Source organism: Mesocricetus auratus, unplaced genomic scaffold, assembly GCF_017639785.1.
Source record: "Mesocricetus auratus isolate SY011 unplaced genomic scaffold, BCM_Maur_2.0 Super-Scaffold_100676, whole genome shotgun sequence".
NCBI classification, from domain to species: domain Eukaryota; kingdom Metazoa; phylum Chordata; class Mammalia; order Rodentia; family Cricetidae; genus Mesocricetus; species Mesocricetus auratus.
In genome coordinates this window covers 152323104-152341668 of record NW_024429266.1, presented here as the reverse complement: position 1 = coordinate 152341668, position 18565 = coordinate 152323104, and the positions used below count along the sequence as shown (strand labels likewise).

Here is an 18565-nt window from a genome sequence, read left to right as displayed (position 1 = left end):
ACTTGGGTTACTAGTGGAGTTCAAAGCATACTTTGTGGATTTGTTGACTAATGCCATGACCGTTAATATTTCCTGGGAAGGTAGTGAGTCTGTCCCCCACCCTGTCCCCAAGATGTAGTGTTACCCATCTCAGCCACAATTGCAGAAGGGGGTACTTGCCTTGTACAGGGAGACGCCACAGGTATCATTGTCCTCAGCTCCACAGGCCTCACCCTCCTTGGCCCCCATGACACCAGCCATACAGCTCCTCTCCTTCAAGTAAGAGACACAGCAGTGCCTCTGGGCTATCCTGAAACAGGGCACAGCCTCAGTACCTATCTTCTCGGGACCCTCCCCTGGAGGGTGACAGTCTCCACCACACAGGAGGGAGATGGAGTGGAGTCTTGAGAAGGGAAGGCCCCACCCAAAGTCTACAGCGAGTGGGGCCAGTACTGGCAGCAAGGCAGGCACAACCCCCACCAAGTCTGAGGCCTGGGACCCACTGGCCTCAGAGTTGGGCCCTTGACTCTGAAGAAAGGTGTTAGCGGTCAGAGTTTCCACCACCAATCCTGAGAAAGAGACCCAGCCTCAGAAAGGACGGGGTAAATCTTGTGGAAAGAGCAGTCACTACCTGCCCCTCTCTGGTGTTGGTTTTTTTAACTCTTTAGGGGGCCCGTCACCCAGCTCCCAGATAAATCACATGGAGGCTTATTCTTTCTTCTAAAAAGCCTGCCCTTAGCTTGACTTGTTTCTAGCCAGCTTTTTTTTTAAAACTTAATTTATCTACCTTTTGCCTTTGGACTTTTACCTCTGTCTGTTTCTGTATATCTTTTCTTTCCTTCTTAGTCCATGTCTGGCCATGTGGCTGGGTGGCTGGCCCCTTCTTTTCTCTCTCCTTGATCTCTCTTGCTTCCTGAGCCCTCTTTTTCTCCTTCTATTTATTTTCTCTGCCTGACAGCCCACCTGTCCTTTCTCCTGCCTTGTTATTGGCCATTCAGCTCTTTATTAGAACAATCAGGTGTTTTAGGCAAGCAAAGTAACACAGCTTCACAGAGTTAAACAAATGCAACATAAGAGAATGCAACACATCTTTGCATCATTAAGCAAATGTTCCACAGCAAAAACTAATATAACATATCTTAAACTAATATGCTACAGCAACTGTCCACATGGCTAATCTGTGGAAGACGAGACTGAGAGTCAGCAAAGCTTAGATCAGGGGAGGCGGGGCTTCTGTACTACTTGGGAGAGACACACGAAGGGATCAGCTGTCCAGTGATGGAGCCATGGTCCATGTAGTGGGGAGCTCAAGAGGATGTAAGTATTCATTGTGGCTGCAAAGCTCAAAATGCATGGGGTCTGAAGAATGTGCATGTTCTAACTATTCAGTAACCCAAATGGGAGAGGCAAAAAGGAAAAGGGAGGGACAGGGTTAAAATTTAAATTTCTCCAAAGAAGGCAGAGTGGGGTCAGGCATGGTGGTGCATGCCTTTAATTCCAGCACTTGGGAGACAAAGGTAGGCAGATTTCTGAGGGTTTGAAGTCAGCCTAGTCTACATAGAGAGTTTCAGGTCAGTAGAAAATATGAGTTCTAATCCTGGCCATACTACTGGTGGGCTGTGCAGCTCTAGGTGAATCACACTGCCTCTCTGAACCTCATTCTCCTTTCTGAAAAAATGAGTAGGTTGTGAAAGATGAGAAAGGGAGATAATAGCTGACCAACCCTGGCAGGGCAAGCAGAGCACATACATCTGAGCCACAGCACAGGTGGCAGAGGAGGACAGAGGGCTGCCAGGTTGTGGAACATTCGGGGTGGCTGAGCTGGGGTAGGGACAGCCGCAGTGAGTGGGGAGCCCAGCAACCCAAGGTGATGATGTGCCTTTGAACTTGTTCTAAATTACACACCACTGCATTTACCCACCAAGATGGCCAGCTGAGTCTCAGGACCAGCCCTCTGTCTCTCCATCAGCCTGGCCGATGGCTCACTGCATTCACTCTGGGTCACTTTCACACACCTGGGGCCCAGGAAAAGCCAGAGTGGTTCTGCCCACCCCAGGCCACTCACCTGCAGATGTCGCTCTCAGCTCCATTCTCAGGGATTTCCTGGCACTCATCATTGTCGATGGCCCACTGCTGGCCAGCTGCACAGCATGTCTCAATCAGGTCTTTGGTGGAGACTGTGGGTTGTAATGAGGAGATGTGTCTGGGTTTCAGGGCCACCAAGTGCAGCACATACTGCAGGCATTGGGTCTCTTACCCCCAACCCCCAACCCCCTCCCCCCCCCCTGCACGTCCAGCTCTTCCCTTTCAAGGAAGCATTGGAGAGACTTGGTCTTCCTGCGGCCAATGGGTAGCCAATGACTGGCTCCAAGGGCATGCAAACCTGTGTGTGTGTATTTTGGGGGGGTGCCCCCAGGATTAGGCTGCACTGGTATCAGCTGACCTGTAACTTGTCTAGTCCCTTCCCCAGCCCCTAGACTATTTCTGCCAGGACGTGTCCCTAAATAAGAAGCCCTGACTGGGGTTCTGATTCTGAGGAGCCTGACCTGAGTAGCCCAGATGGGGCAGGAGACAAGAAAAGAACTTCAGGGGGCTTGTGGGATTCCACTAAGAGCTATTTTAAGTTTCTTTTCTCAGGGATTTGGCTGTAATGATGAAGTCTAACAAATAAAAATTAATATAACACAATGATCAAAACTAAAATTGGTGTATTCAAATAATGGTTCTTTTTAGTACAGTAATAGGAAATTTAGCAGGAAAAATGCCACTTAAAAAGAAATCCAGAAATAACTCAGCATTAAGTATGTTGTCCAACAAGAAGGGTATCTCTATCCGTCTTTCTCTCTCTCTCTCTCTCTCTCTCTCTCTCTCTCTCTCTCTCTCTCTCTCCTTATTTTATGTATTATTATTTTTTGCCTGCATGTATGTATATGCACCACATGAGTGCAGAGCCCACACGGGTGTCAAAGGACATCAGATCCACTGGAACTGGAGTTGCAGGTGGTCTTGAGCTGCTATGTGGGTGCTGGGAACTGAACCTGAGTTCTCTGCTAGATCAGCACGTGCTTTTAACCACTTTATTTGAAACACATACCATGTATGCATACTTGAGTAGAGGGTCTATGTACTCAAGACATGAACTTTCCTGTATGTGAGCTACAACTTTAATACAATTATAATCCAAGACCCAATCTGTTTATGGGGTTTGTCAAGGTGATTCTCAGCTTCAAATAAATAGCCAGGCCTGGTGTAACCAGCCTGTAATCCAATACTCAGAAGGTCTTACAGCCAGACTGTAGTTCATGAGACCTTAAAAACAAAGAGGGGCAGGATTATGGCTTTCAACCAGGCTGACTGCTTCCTTTTCCCTTTTCAGGGATCAAATCTCCTCAGAAAGTGTCTTCCTGACCTCTGTGTACCCCAACCCCATCACATCACCCCACTCAGCCTCCATTTACAAAAGTGACTATATAAAAGTATACGAGCCAGGCAGGGAGGTACACTCCTGTAAACTAAGCATTCTGGAAGCTGAGGTGGAAGGATTACAAATTTGAGCCTGGGCTTCATAAAAAGATACACACACATGTGTGCACATGCGTGTGCGTGCATGTGTGTGTGTGAGAGAGAGACAGAGAGAGAGAGAGAGAGAGAGAGAGAGAGAGAGAGAGAGAGAGAGAGAGAGAGAGAGAGAGAGAGAGATCCCATTGGCTGAGGACCCAGCCTTTAAGACATTAATGAGCCTTGGTGGAGTATTTCATATCCAGATCCTAACACTTGATTTTCCTTCTACAGGCTGGAATTTTCCCTCCCTAAGGCTTTTCTAAGAAGCCTTGTGGGATAACTAGATTGTACCAGATCCTGGGGTCCTGGCCAGGCAACATGTGATGGATGCCTTAAGAGATAACAATGACAGCCCCAACGTGCTGAGTGCCAGCAACAAGCCAGGCATGAGGCCAAACACTCCAGCTGTTGTTACTCCCTCTGCCCAGAGGAAGTGGAGGACTAGACAGACCAGCCTCACTTCCTCTCTTCCCTTTCCCTTCCAGGCAACATGGTCAACTTGATCCAGCCAGTCTTGAAAGACTTGTGAACCCAGCCTCCAGCAGGCCAAGGGGCTGCCTCCATGTGGACTTGGAGGTCTTCTCTTCTAGTTTCTTGGCTTCAGACTAGATTTTAGCCTGCACTTGGTAGACTTCCACTATTCCCCTGGCTTTTCCCATCCCAGCTTTCTTACTTCAAAGGCATCTAGATCTATGACCTCATGCTGGACGGTCAACCTATTTGGAGCATAAGAGGGACTGGGTCTAATGTGGATTCAACATCTAAGATATGGGAGGCAGGGTCACAATGAGGACTCTATCCCAAGATGGTCCTGAGGCAACTCCCACAGGCCTGGCTCCTTCCCTGACCCCAGACACCCCAGCCTCTCTGGGGATTTCTTGACCCTCTGGCTTCTTGCCTGTGGGGCATACACCAAGGCTTCCCCTCTTCCTCACACTCTGATCTATGGGCTTCCTATGTCACCTTTCCATGGTCCCTCCTACACTTCTGTACCTAGCTTGGTCTTAGGAATTTGTGCCTCACCAGCACAAATTGACTTGCTTCAGGCTTCCCTGGGTTCCTAGGGCTGGGATGTTTGCCTCCTCCTGATGCCTAAGCTGCTGCCTCACAGGACCTTCTTGTGTCAGTGAAGTCCCTGAGTGTCCTGAGGCCCCTCTAGATCAAATCCATAACCCCAGGGCCACCTCCAAAGCACACACACAGCCCACACCTGTCTCATCCCTCTGCTTCCATCTGTGTGACTTCCAGGATGGTACCCAGGTGACTGTCCACACACAGGAATCAGAAGAGGACCCCTCTGTGACTGAAGTCCCATGGCCCTGCCTCCTTCTCCATTTTCCCCTTCTCTGCTGTCTCTGCTCACTCATTCCTTGGTGTCTCAGGCTCATCTCTTCCCAGGGGCTGTGCACCTGCTATGCTGTCCACCCAGAATCTTCCACCCCTCTTCTTGCTATGCTCCACCTCTACTCGCAGCCAGGCCAGCTCCTTTCCCCTTTCCAGGGATCTCTTTTCCTCAGAGAGGGTCTCCCTGGCTTCTGTGTACCCCAACTTTAGAACACCTCACTTACCCTCTTTCACACTGCACTGGCCTTGGATAACTCCTAGCAATCTTAGGGAGCTTGGAGTTACATGGAAAGCCATTACATGATAAAGTGTCACCCCCTGGTGTGACAATCAGGGCCTTCAAGGCAGTTCTCACCCTTCTGCCTGGTCACTTGAGCCTCTGCTAGCTGTTGTCCTCATTGGTGATGATCTGTGATAGAAGTTAGAAGCACCCTCCTCCTTCCTGTCTACCTGGGGAATGTCCATCCATCAGGCCTTAAGAAGCCTGTCTAATATGACATCCTGCCCCTCCATCTAGCCAGCCCCTGTCTGCTTCTGGGAAGGTCAGTTAGCTCCCACTTATGGTTACACACACACACACACACACTACCATGATAACCCTGCCAAGTGACACACTTATCCCAATACATCCTTGGAGGGTCCTGTGTCCAAGAATAGGCCTGAGTCACCTCAGATCTCCAGTGGGCAACACAGGGCCCAGTACTGACCCAGAACACCACACATTCTGTTTCTCGGTGGGGCATTCAGGCTTTCAGTATCCATCACTGTTTAAAGTTCACACCAGCCCATGATGCCTGCATGTATAGTAAAGGGGCCTCTCAGAGAATGCACTTTCCTTCTGCACACATAGCTTGGTGTGTTGCATCCTTCTGAATGAACCAAGCCATCACAACACAGCAACAGAACCCATGTCTGGGTGGAAGACTGAACCACTGTCCATTCCTTGATGCTGTCTGCCCTTTTGCCTCCTCTGGATTGGCTGGACCTCACCCCACCTCTTACACCTCCGGGTGGCACAGACAGATGTGGAAAACCTGCCCTGCCACTTGCTAAAAGGGAAGATGTGCAAACTCATTTTGCAGAGATTTTATTATTAGGAAAATAAGATAGAGATGCCCCAGGGTCCCAGGCCACTGAACAGCCCATGCTAGAAATGTCTCCAGAGGCATGGTCCCTATGCTGCAACAAGTTGCCAATGATGGCCAAAACTACCATGTGACACACTGATATCCTACAAGTGTGACATGGGGAAAGACACTGGCCATAGTAAGAGACAAAAACAGGAATGGATAAGGTAATAGAAAATCCCATAGTGAACACTGAGGTCTAAGACTTAGAAATGATATAGCAGCAATCCAGACACAAAGACTATAGACAGCACATGTTTCCACTCAGACTCAAAGACAGAAGGTAGTGTGGAGGGCACCAGGGGCTGGGGCTTAGTGTTTGACAGGACAGAGTTTCAGAAGATGGGAGGTCCCACTCCAGTGGACATCATTTGATGCTACTCAGTGTGCATTCGATACTTGCAAATTTCATGTTTTTTTTAAAACTGCATTGCAACACAATATAGAAGCTGTGAGCTGGCCCTTCCCCTTCCAGGAATCTCATCTGCTGACAGACACTGCAAACTCAGACAGGAGGGTCCCAGATGCATGATACATTTGTGACAGCAAAGATTCCAGAAATACCTAACAATCAGAGATGAAATAGTGAAGCTGCTCCCGGCCAACGACACACAGGTGTTAAGGAGCCAGAGGCAGATGTGTGCATGCAATGAAATCATTCCTGAACGTATTTTAGTCAGAGTTCAGGAGCTACATAAACTGACATTTGTCTTTTAAAAGGATTACCTAAATATAAGTGGAGACCCAAGCTCCAGCAACAGATGGTGTTTTGGGGAGGAGCCCAGCCTTCTGTATATTACAGGCAGGTATTACAGAGCCCTTCCCTTGTAAACAGATTCAGAGATTCCCGGAGACTATAACCTCCTTTGATCACAGAACAATGGAAGTCTCAAACAATCCAGCCCAGACATCAAGACCTCCTAGACAGTCCCCTTTCCCTGACATGAAAGCCCCGAAGAATTCTGGCTTTGAAAATGCTGCAGAGCATTCTCTCTCCTGGCAGGAGGGTAGCCGTGGGAGCCTCTACCAGGGCCCTGCTCAACAGGATGTTTGCTTTGAGGGCCTCAGCACACAGTCCAGAGAATGGAACAGCATGGTGGGTCCCACCAGCCTTGGGGGAGATGGTGACATTTCCTGTACAACCTAGGGTGAGCCTTTCTGGGCCACCCAGGGCATTGTTATGAAGCTTGTGACATAGAGAAATGAGAAACGGCCCTGACCTCAGTTCTCTTTTGCCCCTGGTTCACAGGCCTGGGCAGAGGAGTGATGGGGACCCAGAATGAGCTGCTGGGATGGGGTTCCACCTAAACCCACCCAACCTTGCTTCTCTATGTCTGGCTCTCTCCCTTGTTCTTCCCATCTCTATTAGTGCACACATGCCATGTACCCCTGCCTTCCACCAGGCTCACCCAAGCTGGCCGGTCCTGCTGTGTGCTGATCTGAGCCTGAGCCCAGCAGTGACTGCTGAACTGCAGCCTGAACTTGTGGCACCTTCGCTGGGCTCTCAGTGGAGGGTCCTGCCACTCTGCCACTTCTACAGATATCTAGACAAAGGTCTGACCCATTGTATACCACACACACTCAGAGGCAAATGGGAACAAAAAGGGCCAGCTACAAAGAAAGGTACTCAGCACCACAATTCTCACAAATGTGACTTAAAACCAAGAGATGTTGCTCTACCCTGGGGCCAAAGACCAAAGATGGCTGTCACTGGGATAAGCCCAAGAGGAGAGTGGTGGAAACTCACCTGCCATGCACACACATGTAAATTGAGCGTGTGTAAACTTTGGGGTGCTCTGGAAAAGGATTAAGAAACATCAATGCTACACTCCCTGTAGTCAGCAGATCCCTACCTAGGTGTGTAGTTAGTACACAGGGATGCCTCCTTCTTTCCAAAGACACAGAGGAATGCTACCAGCAGCACAGCCCCAAATGTCTATCGGCATCAGAGCAGTTCAACAAGCTATAATTCACTCCCACAGCAGAATGGTACTGAGACATTCTGCTTGTCATCTCAACAGAGGATGCAATTAACACTAATAAAAGCAATTTAACTGCTACACACAAGAACGTGAATAGGACCCAATGTGTTTCCTTCCTCTAAAAGAGCTAGACTCAAGTCAGATCATTCCATTCTACAAAACAAACTCAATAATACGCAAGGGCATTGGCAAGTCAGGACAATGACTTTAGCGGCAGCAGGAAGGAGTAAGAGCTAACAATATGGACGTAACACCAGGGGACATGTCTCAATCTGCTGGGTGGAGTGTCACGTGTGTGCACAGGTGTGAACCCTCTGAGCTGTCCACTGAGACCTGAAGCACGGCTATCTGCACAGAAAGTTCCAATAGGACATTTGGCAAAGGCCAGTTCCATTGCGCTACATCAAAAGACACTTGAGACTGTGTCTTAGGCTTCAGGAGAGTTTTAGAATAACAAACCCAGGGAATATAACTACCATGATAAACCAGATGCTGGCTAATCATCCTTGATTACCTTTACAAAACAAGCTTTACAGCCCACTTTGGGAACAATTAGAGAAAGCAGAGCATTAGATAACATTAGGGAATTAACAGGGTTACATGTAGAATCTATTTTTTAGAGTGTTAAGATACAGTATCAAAACTGAAATGCTTCCAGCATGCACATGTCTATATGATGGCCCTCTTACCCACTGACTCCACAACTGTGAACTCAACCAATGCAATATAGGAAAACATTTCTAAAAGACCTGCATCTGTATTGAGCAAAGGTGCAAAGATATTCTTCTGGTGTTTGTTGCCCAGGCAGTGCCATGTAGCAGCTATGGCACATTGCATTCATCCTGCCTCAGGATAACCAGTGATCTGCAGGCATTTGAAGTAGAATGTACACAGGTTCTGTGCATGGGTTTTACATAAAAGACTTAAGCATCCTCCAGTTGTGGTACCCATGATGGAGGGGAGGATGTTCCTGGAATCAATTCCCTGAAGATACCAAGTGGTGACTCTCTGTGAGTGAGTGAGTGATAGGGTTTCTAGTGCTAAAATGGAACACCATGACCAGAAGCAAGTTGAAGAGGAAGGAGTTTATTTGGCTTACACTTCTAGATCATAGTCCATCATTGAAGGAAGTCAGAACAAGAACTCAAGCAGGCCAGGAACCTGGAGGCAGGAGCTGATGCAGAGTCCACGGAGGGTTGCTGCTTACTGGCTTGCTCAGCCTGCTTTCTTCCAGAAGAACCCAGGGCCACCAGCCCAGGAATGGCATCAACACCATGGACTGGGCCCTTCCCCATAAATCACTATATAAGAAAATGATCTGAATCTTATGAAAACTTTTTTTCAATTGATATTCCCTCCTTCCAAATGACTCGACATAAATCTCTCTCCCTCTCTCTGTCTCTGTCTCTGTCTCTGTGTGTGTGTGTGTGTGTGTGTGTGTTGGGTGATGATGCTGTCCTCTAGGCATTATGGACAACACCTTTGCTGCCTTGAAACCAAAGCTGCCTAACATGCCTTTGTGGCAGTGAGGCATGAACCCTGCTCACTCCCCAAAGAAATTCCAGTAGCTAACAACTGCTATTAGGGGATACATGTTAAGTTGTTCATTTTCATGTAACTCCAACTAGACCCGTGGGTTCACCAAGGTAGACTTGTGTGGAATCATTTGGTCTGTCATCATGGTCTTAATTGGATGAATAGACATTTGTTCATACCTCCCCAGGAAATGTTAACACAAATATAAATATATGTGTACCCAGGTGTCTTTGAGTATCAAATTAGTCTGCATTGGATGGTAAGGGTCCCACAAACAGTCCTAGCTGCCCACCATGGGTTGACTGAGAGAAGGCCTGCACCCCATGGTCAAGGACACATGCCCCGAGACCTAAAGGTATCCCACTAAGTCCATTACTTCTTCTCTGCCTCCTCTTCTTCTTTTGGGTTTGTCTGTGTAGCCCTGGCTGTTCTGGAACTGGCTCTGTAGACCAGGCTGGCCTGAAACTCACAGATATCCTCCTGCCTCTGCCTCCTGAGTGCTGGGACTAAAGGTGTGTGCCACCAACGCCCCGCCAGGTCCCACTTCTTAAAAGTTCTCCCTCTCACTGCACTGCAGTGGGAGCAAGCCTCTCCACACAAACCTCTAGGCAACAGTCCAGATCCAAACTGTCAGCCAGCCCAGCTTCAGCCTCCCCCGGTCACATGACCTCTCTCCAGGTGTCCTCACCTCACACCATAACCCCCAGCACCCGCCAGCACGAGCAGCGAGCAGCTAGCACACAACCGCAGGCCATCTATATCGGGAAGAGTGCTGCTCTGCCCGCACCAGGGAAGTGGCACAAGAGGGTCCCTTATCTCTGCCAACGGCACCTACTTGACTCTCTTCCTCCAGCCTGCTGCCCTCTCCTCATTCTTCCAAGCTGGTCTTCTACCCTGCTTAGCCCTATTCTTTGCCCGGCAGAGACAGCCTGGAGGGCCAGAAGTCTGGCATCCCCAAGACATGCTGGCCTGATTGCTTCTGTTCCTCAAGCAGCGGCCAGAGCTGAAGCTCTCCAGGTTTCCTATTGGCAACTGGCTGCCACCAGTCCCTGAACCGCAGGATTCTATTGGTTCCTTCGGCCCTCACAGGATCCTATTGGTCCTGTCAGATCCAATCAGGCATCTCCATGAAACTGCCTCCCGAGGGCTTTTGCTTAGCTAGGAGGCGCTTCACAGGGAAGGAGCACTGGCTAGCAATCAGGACTCATGGTTTCAGAGCTCACTGGGCCTTTTGGCAGGCTCCTTATCTATTCCTAACCTCTTCAGAGTTCTGGTCCTGTGCCCAGGGATGAGAAGGAGCAGGCACATCAACACTCCCGGCAGCAAGGCCAAGCCCACTGCATACTTTCTTGGGGCTTTAAACTGTTTGAATGAACTGCCAATATTTACATGCTGGGAGCTTCCAGATGAAATTCCAGATCCAGGGCTTCTGAAGAAAACCCAGAGCGATCATGCTCAGCCTGTATGGTCCAGGAAACAGAACCAGTAGCTTCCACGCAAGTGGGATCTGACCTCCCACCAGCCTGGCATCTCTCTGCTTTCGGGCCAGGAGCCACAGCCGGACTCCATCCTGGCAGGGTAGGCCTTTATGTCTGCTTCCTACTGACTTTCAGGTACTCAGCAGCATCCGGAAGAGTGGCCCACAACCATGCCCGAGAATGAGGAGAAGACAAGAGGATGGGACCCATCCCCAGCTCAGTGGCTCTCGAAGCATGGGCAGGACAGTCAGATCCTGTGCTCTGCTTCCCATACTCCACCACCTACATCCCAGAGAATCTGGCCCCCTGGCCCCTGGACTGAATGCTGCAAAGAGGCCCAGGCCAGGGGCCAGAGAAGAGCCGGCGGTCTGCCAGCTGTGCACCAGCCCTGCTCTGCCCAATGGGCCCAGGGCCCTGTAATAGTTCCAGAGCTTCCATCTGGACAATAGGGGCACATTTGCTTGTACAGTGTAGTTGGGCATGCAGGAGGATTGCATACAGGCCTGGGAAGAACCAGGGCAAAAGGTCAAGTGGATAGTCAGCACATTTATCTGCTTCGTTGGCCTTGGGACCTCAGGCAGTTCCCTTAACCTCCCTGGGCCTCAGTCACTCATCTATAAAATGGCCATAATGATAGCAAACCCCCAAGGGTGTCTCAATAAATTAATAGATCCATATATAGCCATGGTTGAATCCAGCACTTGATACATAATCCACCTGCTTGCCATTGATAATGGAGTGTCACCTCACAGCCAGGCTGTGGTAGAAAGGACTGGAGGCGGGGCGTTCGCACACAGCTGGCAAAGGTGTGCCAGGGTAATGCAGTGTGAAAGACAGGCAGGGAGGAACACTTAGCCGGAAGGGGAGCACAGCATAATAAGGGGGCAGGCAGGGAGGAGCGCTCAGCTGCACATCTGGAGGCAGCTGGAATGACAAACACATGGGTGGGGCAGGAAGTGAGCAGCTAAACACCCCAGCCCATCCCAGCAGGCCTTGTCCTTGGCTGTCTGGCAGGAGGGACCGGCTTCTGACCAGCAGAAACGACAGATCTGTTCAAACACACGCACAGATCCATCCTCCTTACACTCCCCAGAGCACAGCAAGCTCCGCAGGGAAGGCAGGGACCACACTGTACAGCACAGCTCTGCAGCACTCTGAGCTGGCCCACATTGCATCAGCAGCTCCAACAGGGCTTCCTACATCCTCTAGAACCAGAGCTGAGGCTCAGAGAGGATGAGTGCCTTGCCTGCAGTCACACAGCAGGGAGGAGCAGGCGTTGGAAAATCCACTCTCTGAGAGTCAAACTGGGCTCTTCCCCAGTGTCACTCGGCACCAAGAGGGCCCTACAGAGCCCTGCAAAGCCCTGCTGCCTTCCTGTGGCAGATGAAAGATGGCAGGAGGACCACTGTAAACCCCTTTCACGGGGCAGCCGAGTGATACACCTGAAGTTATACAGTAAGAAAGATCTGAGTCGTCCACACCGGGGATCCTCCCAGCAGACCAGGCATCAAGAGCAACAGCACGTCCTCTGTCCTCGTGGGGATCCTGGGGAAATGTTTTCTGTCGTGGGGAGCAAATAAGATGGGGTTCCCTGGAGCCCGTGCCACGGGGCTGAGGGCTGGCACTCAGGGGGAGAGAGACCCCTCACCCACTCTCTTGCCACTGCTCATTCCTCAGGGCTGCTGAGGACTTTGTAGCTGCTCTCCTCAGGTCACTGGGCCGGGGTCAGCCTCCCGACCAGACCTAGATATGGAGAGCATCAGAAGCAGTGGTGTCAGTGGTACTGAGCCTGCACGCGAGGACCACTGTGCACTCTTCATCTTTGGGTTAGGATAGGCCGGAGCAAATCAATTGAGGACGAGAAACCACGGGGAGCAGGGATGAGTCAATGTGTGTCAAAGACAAGGCTATGGGGAACAGGGACAAGACAGCAGAGCAGAGACAAGACCAGGCAGAGCAGGAATGAGGTCACGTAGAGTGGAGATGAGACCATGTAGGGCAGAGGGGACATCCGTGAAGAATACCAGAAGCACCAGCTGTGGTGCGGCGTGGGAGAGTGGCAGAGAGGCAACCCCACAGCCACGGAGGGAGCACGTGGCCGGGAGTAGAGAGGCTCCTGAGTCTCCTGGACCGTCTGGAATCCACACTTCAATGGGCAGAGGGGAGGTGAGCAGCCACAAGCTAAGAAAGCTGGGACAAGGTGTGGTGTCCTGGCGTGGTTTGGATGGCTTTTGCATAACCGTGAATATATTAAAAGCCGCTGGACTATGCCTTCAAATGCAGCGGACGTTATGGTTACAAATATGATCTCAATAAATCTGCTTTTAAACAAAGACATTAAAGAAACAGAACATTTAGAGGAACCTGGTCCCCGTGGAGTGACAGCCCTGAGATACACCTTGAGGACTTCTAAATTTATGGAGATGACAGAATATTTAGAGAAACTTTGATCCCCATGGTCTTGTTCCTCCAGGCATGGTGGTGTACATCTATGCTGGATACTTTATACTGTCAACCTGACATAACCTAGAGTCACCTGTGAAGAGGGAGTTTCAATGGACCAGACTGGCCTGAGGCCATGTCTGAGAGAGATTGTCTTAACTGATGATTGACGTAGAAGGGACCAGCCCACCGTGGGAAGCACCATCCCTAGGCAGGTAGGTCCGGACTACATAAGAAAACTAGCTGAGCGTGTGTCTGAGACTGGAGGCGGTGCTCCTCCATGGCTTCTGCTTAAGTTCCTGCCCCAACTTTCCTCAATGATGGAAATGACCTGGAAGTGTGAGACAAATAAACCCTTTCCTCCTCAGGTTGCTTTTGATCACGGTGTTTGTCACAGTTACAGAAACAAATAGGACAATACCTATAACCCCAGAACTCGGGAAACTGAGGCAGAAGAATGACAAGTTAGCCGCCAGATTAGGTAACACAGTGAAAATCGGTCTCCAAAACAAAACAAAACAAAACAAAAAACCAACCAATTAAAGAAACCCACCAAAGGTCCAGCCTTGGCTTCAAACCCTCACTGTGGGGACAACTGTAAAATGTAGCCAGTGCTTATAGGGAGGACAGAGTCTAGAAACCCATCTTAGCTACCTGTGAGTCCTCTATGGGAACTAGAGTCCACTCTTCCCACAGCCACCATCTCTGCATGACCTTCAGAAAAGCCCCTTGACCTGGGATGACAGTTTTCCACTCTATAAATGGGATATCCCCATCCTGTCTCCCAGAGCTGTCACTCCATGCTTCAAACAGTGACCCAGAATAACAGGCCCACCCAAATCCAACTGCCAACCACTGGCGGTAACACCATAGCTGAGATGGAAGGTTAGCAGCAACCAGTCTGTCCAATGGGAAGGGCTGTCTCTCTTTGCCTGCACAGTTGCTGGCCTATGGTATGTGAGCCCAGCATGGTGATACCAGACTCTCACTCAACAACACCAAGCAGAGTGCAGTTTCCTGGAGGCCTTCTCATGTCTAAGCATCACTAGCATGCTCTGTAAACTAATGAGAGCAAGGATGGCAGGTCTGCAAAACAGAGTCAAGGCACCAGGATCATACTGTTCAGCTGTCCCTAGGAAGCCTAAGGGCACTAGATCCAGGGAGCCCCAGCACAGCCACCAAACAGCAGGTGCTCAATTTCCATACATGAGCCAGCCTGGCCTCTATACAGTCACTGTATACTCTAAATCATCTCTACACTACAGTCACGCATCACTATGCTGTGTGAACAGCTGGTCCATACAGTTCCAATTCTTGTCTCAAATATTTTTGTAACCAATGCTGGTGGAAGCACGAACAATGAGGTCCTCTGTGTCTCCACAGCTCTGACAGGAAGGTCAACACACTCACTACAGTTGGTGAGCTGCAGACAGGGCCTTGCTGAAGACAGCAGAGGCTGCAGAAGCCGGGGAAGCACCACCACCACCCCAGCATTCCTGGAACTTCCTATTCCCAATCATGGGCAATGGGATCAGCAGAGGCCCAAGTTTCTTCAGGGGACAACTTATACACAGTCATTCATCCTTGTGACTCCTGCAACACCTCACAGGTTTAAGATCCCCCTCGGGCTAAGACAGGCCCAAGTTTTTTTGGTAAATGGAGTTCCAAGGATAGACGGCCCGACGTGCCCAGCTGCACTCTATCACTAATTACACCCCATGCTCTTTTGCTGTCAGCTTTTCCTTTTGACACAGGATCTCAATACATTGCCCTGGCTGACCCTAATCTTACAGTCCCGCTATCCCAGCCTCCAAAGTAACAGATTATAGCTATGCCTGGCTCTGGGTCCAGATCTGCATCCTAGCAAAGGCATGGTGTCCTGGGTTTGGCTCTGTACCACCTCTCCCTCATATCAGCTAGAGGATCTTCTCTTAACCAAATTTCATTACTATAGGCTGCAGGAACTTTATAGACATTCCCCCTGCCTGGAGCCCCTCCTCTCCTATCCCTCCAGTGGCCACAACACTAAGAACAGACACTCCCCCACTCCAGCAAGCTGCCCTGACCCACATGAGAAGTCAGAGCCCCCCCAGATGGGCGCAGGGCACTGCCACCACATGCCCAACCTCCCCTCGCCGAGGCTGTCACATCTGCGACTGCTGAGCCTCTGACAGCAACCCAGGTCACCCAGCGCTCCCCGAGAGCAGAGACCTGGATTTGGCTCAGTACTTTTTGTTCAGTATCTGCCCCTCAGTGAAGGTGAGCACGTCTCAGAAGCAGGTCATAGGACAGAGCAAAGCAGACTTCAAGATGACCCCAATTCTGCCATTTCCTGTCACCCAGTCCACAGGCCAGAAAGAACCTAGAGTTCTCTGGAACCCTCCTGAGCTTTGGTGGGGATAAAAGGGCTTAATAATCATTGAGTTCATACACTAGTACCAGGAGGACAGTGCCTGTGACAGGTAGGAGCTGGCGCCTGTATTTGAGCGCCAGTATAGACACCTGCCCTGCGGAAGGGGCCCCTTCCTACCCAGCTTGCTGACAGCCTCTTCAAGGCCAAGGCCTTCTCCTGCTGTTTCTGCAGCTCCCTCCACTATGCCAGCCCAGCAGAAACAGCACCCTCCCAAAGTCCCTTGAGTGACAGCAGAAACAGTCATCAGAGGCCCTCTCCATAGCCCAGAGAGTCAGGCATGTGGCTTCCATTTAGTCCACATCTGGACGTGCTCAGCTGAGGCAGTGGGAATCCCTGGTATAATTCTGACTCCCAGGCAGGACCCCCGCCCCAGTTGGGCCCAGATGATGGATGGAAACAACCTTATCCAGGCCCCATGACTGCCATGGCAACAGGGCTGGGGTCATTTCCGGCTTGCCTCTCGGTGAGCCCAGGAGGTTAAGTAGGGCAAAGCTGGCTCTCACAGCTTCTCCCCTACCCATGGCCCCAAACTCCCCTCCAGAGCAGCCTGGAGACCCTAAGTTCCAGACTCCACCTTCCTCAAATGCTTGGCAGGCCACCAGAGCCCCACCCACAAGGCCTGCTGTCCCCCACCCTCACCAGCTGCATGCCCCACTGGCTGTGCCTTTATCTGCTTAATGCACTCCACTCTGTCAGGCCCCCAAGGGGATGGCTGAGCCTGCCTTGTTCTCTAGCACTCCCCCTGGCAGAAACGGGCCCCACAAACGCCTGCTGAGGAAGAGAGCTGAGGCTGTAGGGCAGATGAGAGTAAAATCAGTAACATCTCCTACCGTTCAGGGAGCACTCAGCTCCATGCGACCACAGTCACAGATGAGCTCACTGAAGCCTCAAAATGGCCCTGCAGCAGATGGAGAAACTGAGGCATAAAGAGCCCAGTCATTTGCCCGTGGTGAGCTCAACCAAAGACTGAGAATCTCGTCAGGCCCAGACTTCGAGGTCCTGTTTTAACCCTACTCCTCCCCGGATGAGGCTGCAGCACCAGCTTGAGCCTGCTGTCTAGAATCTTCTGGGCCTTCTGCATGAGCTGGGCCCCTGCCAGGATGGCCCTGCAGCAGATGAGGGCACTCTAGGCCTAGCCGCTTTCATCCACGCCGTAGCCCAAACACAGCTGAGAAGATCCGCCAGATGAGCAAAGCTAATCCCAGATCCCAGGGAGTCACCGGGGAAGTCGGGACTGTTCCTGTTCTGGAATCCCAGAGACTGCAGGCCAAGGGCACGGAGCCCTCCCACACACGTGCACTTCATTAGGCCTTCCCTGCCCCCTGCACTTCCAGGCTCAGTCCCAGTCACCGGCTGAGTCTATAGCCGCACCTCCCTAGCAGGCCGGGAGCAGGGAGCCAGGCTGGCAACAGGTACTGGTGGTGTGAGGACCACAGGTTAAAGGAGTCTCACAGCCCCCAGCGGTGCCCTTGCTGCCCATATACAGGTCCAAACATACCTGTGCCCAGCAAATGTCATGAGAGCCCTCACAGATGGTCACAACCAAGCAGGTGAAAAACCCACTCACAGTCACAAAGCTCGGAGCAACAGGATAGGAACACGGTCACAGGTGACTGTCTCAGAGCCCCTTACATCCACTGCCTGAAAGCTTTCCCAAAGCCCCTCCCCACTGCTACATCCTTTCCTCAGTGCCTGAGGCCCAGAGCCACCAGCCCACTCCTGCCTTCCTGGGCCATGAGGGCCTGCTCACAAACAACCATACAATATGGGACTGAACAAGACAGGCTCTGGCTGTGATGGAAAGCTTCTAGAAACCAAACAGTTTCCCAGGCACCATTGTAAAGGAAAGGGGGAGAAAATGGAGTTGCTGGGTTGGAAGGAGACAGGACTCAACTGTTCTGGAAGACCCTCCTGGGGGTAAGCGCTGCGTGAGCTGGGGACAGCAGGGAGACCAGAGTGTCAGGGAGACAAGTGAACAGGGATGAGGAGGAAGGAGAGGGTGTAGACAGTGGTCTCCCACCAGTTTCATCCTGGGTACTGGAGCCCTTGGGCTCAGCACCAAATGTGACTTTTATAATGCTAAGCATCAGAAAGCAATAAGCAAGGACCCAAGCAATTATGCCTATAATGTCAGCTTTGACTGAGAGAGGTCAAAGCCGCAAGGAGGCAGGCGGGCGGCAGAGAAGGCACCCTGAGGAGCCAACCAGTCACAGAGCAAAGGGCGAAGTCATCCAGACACTTGGAAGAGCATCTCAGACAGAAGCTGTGGCAAATGCAAAGGTCTCAGGGCCAGAGGCTGCCTGGCCAAGACTATGAGAGCCGGCCTGAGCTGACTGAGAGTGTAAGAGGTCAGGGGAGGAGGGAAGGAGGTCACTGGGCAGCTGAGAAGGACATGCGAACACCACAGGGACTTTAGCTTCTACTTTGTATAAGGTGTGAGCCCCTGTAGTAGCAATGAGGGTACTGACATGTTAACCAGACCCCTGGCTGGCAGGAGCAGCAGAGTTAGAGCCACAATAGAACAAGTCCCTCTGCCACCAGCCCACAGCTGGGCCTCCGCAGGAGGAAATTCACAGACCGCTGACCAGATCTGCAGAGCTCTGTGATTCCTGCTAGGACACCCTTGGACTCCTGTAGGCAGAATTGCACTCTCTTCTGATGAAGTAAACCTGTGCCCTCAGCCAGAGCCCACCAGGGGCTCTA

At 51.0% G+C, this 18565-nt stretch overlaps 1 protein-coding gene across 4 annotated transcripts in view; it reads right to left on the bottom strand.

The window, feature by feature from the left end:
* Fbln2 (fibulin 2) overlaps positions 1-18565 on the bottom strand; it is a 57000-nt gene that overhangs the window by 16972 nt on the left and 21463 nt on the right. For all 4 annotated transcript variants that reach the window (XM_040737729.1, XM_040737728.1, XM_040737731.1 and 1 more), the window contains 2 exons: positions 2045-2156; positions 160-289 (listed from right to left, as the gene is read on the bottom strand). In XM_040737729.1, coding sequence (XP_040593663.1) covers positions 160-289; positions 2045-2156 — 242 coding nt within the window. The remainder of the gene's footprint in view (positions 1-159; positions 290-2044; positions 2157-18565) is intronic.